At 51.9% G+C, this 11,809-nt stretch overlaps 1 protein-coding gene across 1 annotated transcript; it reads right to left on the bottom strand.

The window, feature by feature from the left end:
* Positions 1-2,180: 2,180 nt before the first annotated feature.
* CLK3 (CDC-like kinase 3) lies at positions 2,181-11,644 on the bottom strand. The gene is made up of 12 exons (XM_010297530.1): positions 11,495-11,644; positions 9,061-9,268; positions 6,836-6,929; positions 6,495-6,561; positions 5,622-5,738; positions 4,976-5,142; positions 4,716-4,810; positions 4,237-4,366; positions 3,696-3,778; positions 3,269-3,348; positions 2,891-2,981; positions 2,181-2,592 (listed from the first exon to the last, which is right to left on the bottom strand). Exons 1-12 carry the CDS (start codon positions 11,641-11,643, stop codon positions 2,407-2,409), a joined length of 1,467 nt encoding a protein of 488 aa, XP_010295832.1. The 5' UTR covers position 11,644; the 3' UTR covers positions 2,181-2,406.
* Positions 11,645-11,809: the final 165 nt, after the last annotated feature.

Below are 11,809 nucleotides of genomic sequence, written 5' to 3'. Positions count from 1 at the left end.
GGAGTGATGCAGAAGGCGCTGTAAGGGCAAGCTGTTCCTTCGGAGGAGCAAGGCAGGGGCCCTGCGCTGGCAGAGGTGCTTGGCTCCCTGCTTGCTCCCGATGTCACTAGTAGGGGAAGCGCTTGAAGCTCTGTTGCTCTTCTGGCACCTTGCCTGTCCCCAGAGCTCCTGCAGGTACCTAAACCTTGCACAGGCCCTGTTCTGGCTTCTGGGTGAGCTTCAGAGCTTCAAAGGGTGCCTTTTCTCCAGGGGAGCTGGATCCCCTCTGAGGCTGAAGCGCAGGGCCCTGTGGACTGGGTCACCTACTGTTGTAGCTGCTCTGTCGCTGTGCTCTGCTAAGCAGCTGGAGTCCCGCTTAGCAAACCCACTGACCCACTTGTGTGCCGAGCGGTGAGGATTTCCACATCGGGCACTTGTCTTTCATCTGCTTAAAACAAAGGCTAAGCGTACCAAAGGAGGAGGGAAGAGACTTCCCCGGTTGAAAAGAAGCAGTTGAGTAATTAATACTGCCTGGAAATGTGGAGTGACAGGGGAAGCCCCTGCTGCTCGCCCCTGCAGCCGCCCGAGGTCTCTGCCCCTGCCAAACAGCCTGCACCTTGCTGTACGTACCTCAGCAGGATGAGGGGCTCTGCCCCTCTCGGTGTCTGGACCCCTGAGCTTCTTTCCCCGCTGAGGGTTGGACGACTGAACCACGTCCGCCGGTTTACGCCGGGCGGCCTTAGCGCTCGCACGGGGAGGCTCGGTGACTTGCCAGTGCTGTGACAGGGTGTAGCTCTGCCCTCGAACGGTTCCTCTCCCCTAGGAAAGGCAAAGCACCTATTCCGCAGGTGAACCGTGTTTCAGCTAGAACTGTGGTGGCATTTAACAAGCTGTGGTTCTGACTCGGCCGCAGTGGGAAGGGATAGCAATGCGGTTGGTTAATTAAAATAGAAACGCGAGGCTTCCCCCTGCTGTTCTTGTTTCTTCGGCTGTTTCAGCTTCATCTAATCTTTAGCCAGCGGAGCAGCGGCTGGGTTAAAAAGGTGAATGACTGTCCCTTGGTCCTTGCTGTACTACAGTGTTAGCTTTAGCCCTCTTATTTTCACTTAAGAACTTGCTCTTTCAGTTTCTGCTTTCCTTGAGCCAGGCTGTGGGCTTTTCTTGCCTGGTTTTGGCTATCAAACTGTAGATTGTATGCACCGAGCAGCGTAGAAATACTCCAGGCTTCATCACAGGGTCCTTTTCTGCCTCTGCGCTGCTACGCCCCTGGCTGAAGTTAGGTGCCCAGTGGGCCGCTGAACCGGGGCAGGATGTTTTTGGAGGGATGGCGGCTGGGATCAGGTCTGTACTCACTGCTGCATAGCTCCAGGAAGCACTAAGGGTTCCCCATGTTTAAGGACAAACAAAAAAAAGTAATAGTGAGCAGCGTGGCACAATGGGAGGGTACAAACCCTCACATAACGAAAGGGATTCCCAATCCCTATCCACGCAGAGTGGTTTGGGCATGGCAGGCAGCTTTGGGTTGTGTTTAGCACAGTTAAACTTTACAGTGTGTTCACTTTCTGGAGATTAATTTGGATATTTGGCTGTACTTTCCCTCAGATACAGAGGCTTACTCGAGGAGGTGCTTGCCTCACCCATGTGAGATGCATCTTATGTGCAGGTGTGAGCTCTCCTGGAGCACTGAAGAGACCCAGAAAGGGGTCTGGGTCCCTTCTTCTCCCCCTACCCCCATGCTGCCAGAGTTAATTTGAAGAATGGAACACTTTATCTGTGTTTGAGATAAATAATTTCTACCCTGAACCGCCCGTGAGCACTGCTCCGGTCACTAACATGTGAAGATCACTGCACTGTGTCACTGCTTGGTATTCCATTTGTGACCTAATGTTTGTAACGACTAATTCCTGCCGCTACTGGGGGATGTCCTGAAATAAAGTGCAACTATTCATGGGTGCTGTTCGTGTGCAGCTATTTATTTGTCTGCTATCGTTCTAGAGCCTGACACCACAGCTGGAGCAAGCCCTCCTGCTGCTCGACACTGTTTGGCAGAGCAAGGGCAGAGACCAGGGAGTTCAGTCCTCACTACTGTCCAGTGAAGCAGAGGTTCCTGCTGCTTAGTGTCCAGTTAATTTTTCAACTTCTCCATCTTCCTTGGCAGAAAAGGCAAAGCTGGGAGCAAGAGAACCCTGCACCTGCCTACAAGGGAAGTATCAAACAATAAGAAACACTTTATTTTAACTTTACAACATATAAATAGACAAATCTGTGCTTTCCACTGTAGCTTTTCTTCCCCTCCCCTACCCAGGGTCCTTGTCACAGTGCCCCAGCCCCTCTGAACTCTGAGAGGAGAGGGAGTGGGGCTGAACTGCAGAGGCTAGACTGATCCCAGCTGTACAAATCCAGCAGGCATCGCACCCTCCCCGGCTGTCATCTGCTGAGGTCCCGGCTGGCGCCTCGACCGCACAGCATCCTTTCCTCCGCGGAGAGGCCAGCGAAGAAAGGATGCAGGAGGGCTTCCGAGAATGTGATCCTCCGGGAAGGGTCGAATTCTAACATCCTCCTCATCAAGTCAAAGAGCTGTGCGTGCTCCAGCGAGTCGTGCAGCATGTATGTCTGAAAGAGAAGGGCAGGGGGGAGGGGAGGGGGGTGTAGCACTCCGCTAGGACAGGCACTGAACCCTAAGCCCTCGTTTGGTGATGTACAGTGAGGTCATGGCCGTCTCCCATCCTGAAGTACAGCATTCCTCCACATTCCCTAGTACCTGTCTGGCTTCAGCCAGACCCATAAAATGCAAAGTTTGGGGCTCTGTGAAATCCCAAAGCCCCACACCGCTGATCTGGGGAAGGGAACTGCAGAGCCGTTCAGCCTTGCAACACAGCCAGCCCTCCACCAGCCGCCGAGCAGCACCTACCCCCAGGGGCTTGCAGTTCTCTTGGACGTATCTCCCGTCAGACGTGTTCTCATCCCATACCAGGTTCCCATTGTGGAAATACTTCTGCTTCCTGGAGAGGAAAGGTGGTGTTCAGCCAAGGCAACGCAGGAGGCATTCGCAGCCAGAAGAGCTCACCCGCACAGGCAGAGGGAAGGCAGCAGCCTGTGCAACTCGATGACAACGCTATAATCTCTGCCATATGTAAGCAGCTCACCCATTTCCCCTAAAACCCGTGATCAGGCACATCTCCCGCACCCCTCCCATGGTTCTACCCACATAGGGCAGAGAAGGGGTATGCAGAGTAATTGGCCACAAACAGTTAAATGGACTGTCTAGTGTTCAGGAACAGGTTCTTACCGAGTTTTGTGGATCATGTGAGATGGAATTGGCCCGAGGATTTTTTCCATCATGACAAGATGCTCACGATTCTCATGGGTCTGCCAAGGAAAGAAGCAACGCTGCATTAAATCAGAACTCGGGAGATCTGATGACAAAAGTCTGATGCCTGTCCCCTGTACAAGTACGGGCGAAGAAGAGACAAGCCTCTGTCAGGCATGACTCAACTCCTGTCCACCTCTACTCGCTCTCTTGATTTTTCTATTCTTCACAGGCACAGTGAAGAAACCAGAAGTGATCTGAACCTTGTCCTTCCAGCAAAGCACCAAGTCCTCAAACCATGAGTTTTCCTTGTTTTCAAACTCAGCTTCTGATTTTTAATGCCTGATCTGCGTTTCCTTTCACAGGAAGGATTCTTAGGGTACAAAGCCTCTTGCTGGAATCATACCTGGAATAGTGTGAAGCCGCGATAATACTCGAACAGAATGCAGCCAGTACTCCAGACATCGCATGGCTGTGCCCAGCCCAGCTCTGCAAAGAGAATCAAGTTAACTTTGCGCTCCCAACAAGTCTCACCAGATTTCTACTAGTTCCTTGTTGAAACTGCAGGGATTACACGCAGACAGACCTAGAAGTTATCTGTGTGCTTTCCAGTGCTGCACAGTGGCAAGAGGACTATCGAGTCTCCCCCAGATGATTCCATTTCGACTTACGCTGACTCCACGTTCCCCCTAGAGCTGATGTGAGCACTTCCCGAGTCTCACAGGCTTTCCTCGCCTCTCTGCACTCTTCGCTATCAGTGAACACCTTCCATACGATACCTTGGGACCACGGAGGTGGTGTTGCAGCAATACATGGAACGAGTTGTCCCCAAGAACTGGAGCGCTCTCAAGCTGCTCTTCCTCTAGACAGCATCATCCTACAGCATCCCTGGGACAAATGTTCTCCTCCACCCATCCCAGACGCCCGAAAACCCCAGCAGTACTCACCCAGAATCACTTCTGGTGGACGGTAGTGCCGGGTAGCCACGATAGTGGTGTGGTGCTCGTGATCGAAGGTGGCGCTTCCGAAGTCTGCCACGCGAATGCTTGTGTTCCGAATGGATTTCTCCTCGCAGCTCTGCAAGCAAACAAGAAGTCCTCAGTGCTTCTAGTACCTGGTTCAGGATTAAGCTAGGCTTTGAGAGGAGTCCTCTGGCCCCAGAACTGCCATGTCTGCACTAATCAGAAGGATTATAACTGCGAAGCTCTGAGCTCTTTACATCTCAGATCAGTGCTGAGGAAAGCCGCTGAACACTCCATTTCATGGACTGGAGCCATCTTAGGGCTTTTAGAAAACATGGGAGAAAGAAGAGGCCTGACTTCCACTGTGTTCCCACTAAACAGACTTTTAAGGCCCTGGGGGGCATGTACGGAACAGGGAGGGAAACGCTCCTGGCCTATTCACTTCTCTTTTGGACATAACCCACCTTTTTCTCATTGTACAGAGTGTCAAAATCAGAGTTGACAAACAAGATGTTTTCTGGCTTGAGGTCAGTATGAGTCAGCTGGTTGTCATGTAAAACTGCACAGGTGGTGAAGAAGAGAGAGAGAGAGAAAAAAAAAAAGTAAGAACCACAGACTGAAGCACTCGTACATCTCTGCCCATCAAAGCGCTGACTCCTCCTCAGCTCCCTCCCAACCCATTCTTTTTGGGACGTCATTGCTAGCCAGGCCCTGGCTGACTTACATCTCAAGGCATGGCAGAGCTGGTAGGCCATGTGCCGGATCTGAGGGAGAGGGTACGGCTGGAAGTTATTCTCCTTCAGGAACTCGAAAGTGTTCTTGCCCAGAAGCTCAAAGGCAATGCACATGTGGCCGTGGAAGTTGAACCAGTCTGACATCAGAACACACAAGCTGTGCAGAGAGGAAGACGGGAGGATTAACCGTCATTCAGGGACTCGCCAGAACAGTCATTCTCCCAGTTGCTGGCTACTTCAGAAGCGGCTGGTGAGCAAAAAGCTCCAAGCCAGCTGAGTCAGAAGCACGGGAATCCCTCTGTGTACACCAAAGAGACACCCCCTCCCCACTCTGCTCAACCACCTTTAGACAGGGATCTCCAGCTGGAGCGAGGCAGCAGGTGGTTGCTGGAGAAGAAGTTTTGGTTCATTTTTCCTCACTAGGACTTGGTATGTTTTAAGTAAACAAATGTTCAGTAGAACTAGAGACAGACTCTTTTCTGAAACGCAGAGGAACGAGACAGGTTTTCCCCCACCTAAGAGGCAAGTAGCAGGTATTGCAGTCCTCAGCCCCGTGCTGCTTTGGACATCGCCCAGGCCAACCGCTTGTCTGTAAGAACATGGTAGTGACTACCCTGAAGCCTTGGAGGAACTTACAACTTGTTCTCCTTGTCCTTCTCTTTGATTTTTTTCAGGACGTTGATTTCCAGCCTGGCTGCTTCTCGGTATTTTCCAACGTTTTTTATGATTTTCAGTGCCACCTGAGATTTGCCTCTGTAAGGGAAGAGAGAAGAGGATGGAGTCAGAGAAAAAGCCTATGCCCACATGTCCTCAGTCCACAGAGAGAGGGCACATGGCAGTTACTCCAGTCATGGTTACATGTGTTAAGAGGCTTAGTCATTTCTGGGTCCCAGCAACACTCTCAAGGTCTGCCAAAGATTTATGCCGCTTGACTTGGTTGAAGTACCCACAGGGAAATTTGAAGCGAAAGGCTATTGCTGGGTAACGCTCCAAAGAGGGCCGCAGACACCTCTGCAAGCTCACCAAGTCAGTCCTCCCCTCTCCAACCGTGCCAGAGAGATTTCTGAGGAGGCACAAGATCCCAGCAGCTCCTATACTAAGCTGACCCCACGGCTCAAAGCCAGACAAAAGGTCAAGTGTTAATCACAGGGGAGGTTTTAAAAAAAATGAAATGAAAAGAGAAGTACCCCAGCAGATTAAGAGGTCACTTTTCCTCAGCTGCCTGGCCCACCCCTCAGTCAGAGTTCGCCTGTGCTGAAGCTCTCGGCCACTGAACGAACTCCCCTGCTTCCCTTAACACATCAGCCTGCAACCTCAGGGGGGCTGGGGTACAAACCAGGCCCCTTTCCACTTGCTATGAGAAATAACCTCTCCCATGGTGACAGGTGGAACAACAGTTTGGTCCAGCAGAGTTCAGGCCGAGGCAAAAGTGGCAGCATTAATCCTGCCACGCTTGTGAGCATGTTGCACAAGGGACAGAGGAGTTATCTGGAAGGGAAAGTTGCCCACCTGGCATGGTCCACGCACTCCACCACTTTGCCAAAAGTGCCTTCGCCAAGGCTGCCGACTATTTCATCTAGGAGAGAAAACAGGAGTGGACGTGAACTTCAGAGGCTTGGCGAGAGCTGAGGTCCTGCAATTTCACAGCAATAAAATGTCAAAGCAAAAAAATGTCTCTCGCTGCTAGGCGCTTTAAAACTCGAGTGTCTATTGTCTGCCTCAGGCAATTTACTGGTCAGTCCATTTATAAGCAATAAAACACTAGAGACCCCTCCAGTACAATACGAGAGATCTCGTCTAACATGGGGATAGAAAGTAGAGAGGTAAAGTTTTACGAAAGGTGGCTGTACATCGCTCTTGAAGCCAATCGCCGATCCTGCACACCAGGTGGCCTTCCTTGTCATCTTCCACGCTCCTGCTGCGCTTACTGCTCTGTTGGCTTCTCTGTACACACCGCCCCCCGAAACGGCATACGACCAAGCGCGCACAGCGGGCAGTTCCGAGCGGCAGGATTGTGTTGTCATTCAAAGGTGGAGACGACGGTGCGTCGGTTGGTTGGATTTTCCAGATCCCAGCATTTCATAAGGCACACAGCATATATAACGATAGGGATATTGCAAGGGACACGTCAAGACACAAACTAACTTCAAAACAGAAAAGTAATCAACAGCTACAGGTATGTAAAGAAAACTCTCGCATTAGCTACGGCCCCTGGTGCCGCCGCCTCTTGGGCAGGGAAGTGCCCCCTCTTCTCTGAAGGGAAGCAGCAGCTGGGAAGCTCCGGTGTTAAGGGGGCTTGGCTTGGGCACACGTCTCCCGCCAGTTTTTTTTTGCCTCCGCAGCACCGGAGGAGGCTGCCAGAGGCACGAGAAGAAGGCGGGCTTTGCCAGAAGAACGTCATTTTCTCCGCTGGCAAACGTGACGAAGGGTATACAAACTGTCGGTTCGGACAAGCCGTCCAGCAGAAGCCAGAGTAGCAGTTCTCCCTCTGTGCAGCCTGCTCTTTTGTACCTCGGTTAATAGACAGAACCGAGTACCACGCTGATCCTAAATCCATACGCCTGGCTGGCTGCAAACAGACCTGGTGTTGCATATCAGCCTTAGGATGCAATTTTAAGCCTGGGAGAACTTTAAGAACGGGACAGTTAAATTAATCCCCAGGGAGCGTGGCGCTCCACTCCCGGCGTCCACTAAAGGTATGAGGTCACATTCACCCCTGCTACTGCTAGCTTCTACTGGAAAACCAGCCGAACGTTCCCGAAAGGACCCGGGGTCCACAAAGCAAGCTGCCCTAATTCCTGATCTTTTTCTCTTTAGCCTTAAAAATAGTTACAATCTCTACAGCCAAAGAAATTAATACAAAGCTCTACATTTCCATGCCCGAGCTTCTCTCCTGTTGCCCCTCGCCCCCCAGCTAGTCCAAAATAGTGAGCTACAATCAAACCCCAAAAGGTCAGCTGAAACAGAGGAGAAGGTAGAGAGGACAGCTGAGACAGCTGTGAGACTTCAAAGGATTTAGATCACGCCAGCCCAAACCTGCACACCATTATCACCGCGCACACACACACGTAAACCGCACTGGAGCGTTTTTCATCGTAACCCTGGCGCTCTCAAACTAAAATTAAAAAGTCAACTGGAAAGAAATAAAAGGAGGGAAGCAACAGACCATCAGAGGTTCCCAGCCTTGCAGATATCCACTATAACTGCAGGGATCAGGACTCTGTCGTTTAGTTGTAATAACATTTAAAAGCAACAAACTTGTGAAAGATGGAAATGTTCCTTACAGGAAGCAGTGAAGCGGGGACATTTGGTCTGATCCCTCACAACACTTCCAGGGTATTCCCGGTCCCGGGACCGGCCTCTTCCCACCCGATGCCAAATACTCCCTTTTAATCCTTGAAATATCTCAGGCAAGGAAGTGGAAGACAGGGAAGTTTTCAGAGAAGCTGTAATCCAAGGACTCCACTCGTGTGGAAATGGGCTAAGAGGACACGTGCATATCCTCAGTAGGCAGAAGCCGCCTTCTACGTGCGGGTGGGACAGGGGTTAATAACCAGAGGGCTAACAGCTCGGGAGAACCAGGCCGATTGATCCCATCTGGTAACGGGATCCTGGCACGAAGTCAAATCGACGTGCCTTCACAGGCGCGCTCCGTACCACCGCTGCATACCCCCCCCCCCCCACCCCGAGCAGCAGCACGCAGAAGCGAGGCCCCGGCCATGTATAAACCCGAACAATGACCGATCCCCAGCAGCCAGGCTGGCCTGCAGCCAAGGCTCGCCCTCCTCAGCCTGTCACGTGTGCGCCATTTGAAGCTCTCCCTGATCCCCTCCCCGGCCGTAAAGAATACAGCTTAGTTTCCTCGCTTAAGGCTACAGGGGCTGGGCTGGTAAAAACCAATAGCTACAAACGCTTCCCACTTAACAAGACACAGATTTTGGACTATACGTTCCACGTCATGAAAACGAACACAAAAATGGGATTAGAGGTACTCACCCAGAGTGTTCAGAGCTGGAAGGAGGTAAGAACAGTTAAAACCCTGAGCAATCCTGAACTCATTCTGGATGCTACTCACCGAGGAGGCACTGCTACAAGACCTGGTCCTGCGTTTCCGGCAGTGATGCTGATGCTTCTTTGGACGGTGCTGCTCTCTGCCTCTGGATCGCCGCCAGTTTCGCGAGCGGGTCGAGTAATAGTCCTCTCCAAAAGACGGGCTTCGGTCTTCGAATCTGTAGGCGTCGCTGTCCCGTCTGTATCTCCTGTGATAAGGCATCCTGTCATGGCTGTAGCAAACAAGAATGCATTTGTAAGCCTGGAAAAGCACAAAAGGCAGAGTCCTACCAAAACAAAGTGCTCTTGCTCCCACTCCCTGGTGGCAGGGAAACAACAGCAAGCATCCTAGCTTCGAGCCACCCCTCCACTGCGGCTCAAACGCTGACCGCTTCTCAGCCAAGTTTCTCAGATAAGAAAAAAGAAAAAAAAAAAGGGAGAAAATTTGCAAGAGAAGATGGTGTGGCACTCCCACGTTTCAAGGAGCTGGGGGGAAAGCCACCCACTCCGAGCTCCATCTGAGCCACCTCCGCCACCATACGCAAGTGTTTTTCTAACGTCGTTTCTCCTCCCCCAGGAAGGACTCTCATTAGTTCTTGAACAAACGAGAGCTGAAGGCAGCAGCGGTGCCCTAGTCACCATCCCAGCGGGGACCGGAGTCCCCTAAACACCAAGCATTCGGTGTACACATGCCAGAAGACCTCAGGCAAAGCTCCCCTGTGTGAGTATTTACCAGCTCACGCAGTTTTAGGTACTGTGTGCGCACATTAACGATGAGAGCGGCGCTCTCCGCCCCGCGCTCGTTAGAGAGTATCTGTGAGCCGCCTCAAGCCCGAGCCGCCATTCTGAAACTCCTGCCTTTTGTTCTGTGGGTCCATGTGCAAAAACGGTATCAGTTAGCAGTGGTCTGCTTGTACCCCCAAAAGCATGACTGTCTTCTACACCCCAGCTGTTAACAGTTGGTCTAATAAAACAGTGTCCGCTACAAGCCTTGCTTCATGCGTCATTGAGCGAGAAGCCACTTTTTAGGTAGAAGATGTTGCCACTCGGAAATAAGAACAGCGTCGCTGGCTTTCCAAGGGTAAAGAGCAGGATTTTGGGCAGACACCTGGCCAGGTCGATGCTGTCGTAGGTACCAAACTGACAGTAAGAGCAAGGGCTTCTCCAACCAAGACCCTGCTGCAGCTGCTTCAGTCCAGAAACAGGAGCTTTTGTTGTTTGCGCCTCTCGTTAGCGCTCTCGCTGACAGCTTAACGGGACGCAGATATGCGTGTGGCGGTTCATCTCATTTTGGACCAAGAATAACATTTCAAACTGCCTGCCAAGACAGGAGTGGCTCTAGGTCACCACCGAACTACCCAAAACACGCCCCCCCCACAACGGCTCTGTTCCAACACTGAGACTAGACTCCAAACATGCCCTTGTGAACCTTCAGTGTGTACTTCTAAGGAGGAGGATTCAGAAATAACAACCTTTTGAGGAGGAGGAGGAGACCACACAGAGGAGACCAGTGAACCCACAAGAGGCTCCCAGTCTGACTGAAGGGCAAGAGGGTTTTCACCCAGCAAAAGCCTGATTTCATCCAAATCCATCCTACCTAACCCATCAGATGAAAGAAAGGAAAGCCCATCATGTGTCAGACGAATTTCACAATCCACTTCCTTCAAGTAAACAAAAGCCAGGCTCAGAAGAGAAATTAATCTGTAGAACATTTCAGGAATTTAAAGATGAACTCAGCTCCCGTCTGGCTCCACCTGCCCTGTTCAACCAGTGGAACCGCACCAGCTCCGGTACCACCAAGCAGCGAGGACCGTCAGCCTATTTCAGTCGCACACCGCGACGTGTCAGCACGCGGCTCCCTCCTCTGTTCCAGAACCCTCGCCGCAACTCCTGTTATCAGAGGCCTTATCCACACCGCTTCCAGTACCTAATTGTCCCCGTGGAAATGCTGAACAAAGACAGGATCAAAGGTAAAATCCAGAGGCGAAGCAGGAAAGATCAGTTAACGATGCTCAGATCCCTTCTGACAGCGTAGGTGAGGGAAAAGATTGTTACTTGAAATCTGATTTGTAATCATTTCAGAAGGAAACGGGCTGTCGGGAGAGAAAGACTTTAGTGCCTCCACAGCACTGGAACTGGGAAACACGATTCCAGGGCAGGCTGTTCTCCCTCATTAATATTAAAGGCATCGCTTGGGGAAGAACTTTTGGCTAGATAGAGAGGCAGAATTGTGTAAGGGAAGGCACAGGCAATTAAGCCCTTTGCCTCCATCTCTGGGATTTACAGGTTTAAAGCCGATCCGCAGTCAGGAAATGAAAGCTGCCACCACCCAGCGCTAGCTCTGAAACACGATCAGAATCGAGGATGAGGGTTTATTAGATAACCGTCCCCGCTCGCTCCCCGCTGCCAGCGCGGCCGCTGACCGGCGTGCCTCCCTCCCGCCCAAACCCCGCTCTTACCTTCTCGATCGCGATCTCCTGGAGAGATCCCTCCGGGGTGGGTATCGCAGTCTCCCCTCGTAGTCTCTGCTACGAGATCTCTTCCTCTTCCACCTGTGTCCCAGGTAGCTCTCCTGCTCCGGGGACCGGTATCTCTTACAGTGATGCATCTGAGGAGACGAGAGGTTTCCGACTCTTTAAAACCTTCACCCCTGGGCACGTCACCCGCTCCCTGCAGAGGGCCAGGGCCCTCCTACCCCACCAGACCCCCTAACCCGAAGTAGCTGCGGACAGAGACCACCCCAAAAAGGATGCGGGGAAGCGAGGCGACGGCCA

Source organism: Phaethon lepturus, unplaced genomic scaffold (assembly GCF_000687285.1).
Source record: "Phaethon lepturus isolate BGI_N335 unplaced genomic scaffold, ASM68728v1 scaffold52941, whole genome shotgun sequence".
Taxonomy (NCBI): Eukaryota; Metazoa; Chordata; class Aves; order Phaethontiformes; family Phaethontidae; genus Phaethon; species Phaethon lepturus.
The sequence above is the reverse complement of the archived record's forward strand: the minus strand, read 5'-3'. Positions and strand labels throughout refer to the sequence as shown.

What these genes read in the sequence shown, in the direction of transcription:
- CLK3 (XM_010297530.1), bottom strand. Translation starts at nt 11,643, where the DNA reads ATGCATCACTGTAAGAGATACCGGTCCCCGGAGCAGGAGAGCTACCTG. An exon ending in CTTGTAGCAGTGCCTCCTCG is followed by an intron (nt 6,930 to 9,060) that starts GTGAGTAGCATC and finishes CGGTGTGTACAG; the next exon opens with AGAAGCCAACAGAGCAGTAA. An exon ending in GAGTGCGTGGACCATGCCAG is followed by an intron (nt 5,739 to 6,494) that starts GTGGGCAACTTT and finishes CTTCCCTTACAG; the next exon opens with AGGCAAATCTCAGGTGGCAC.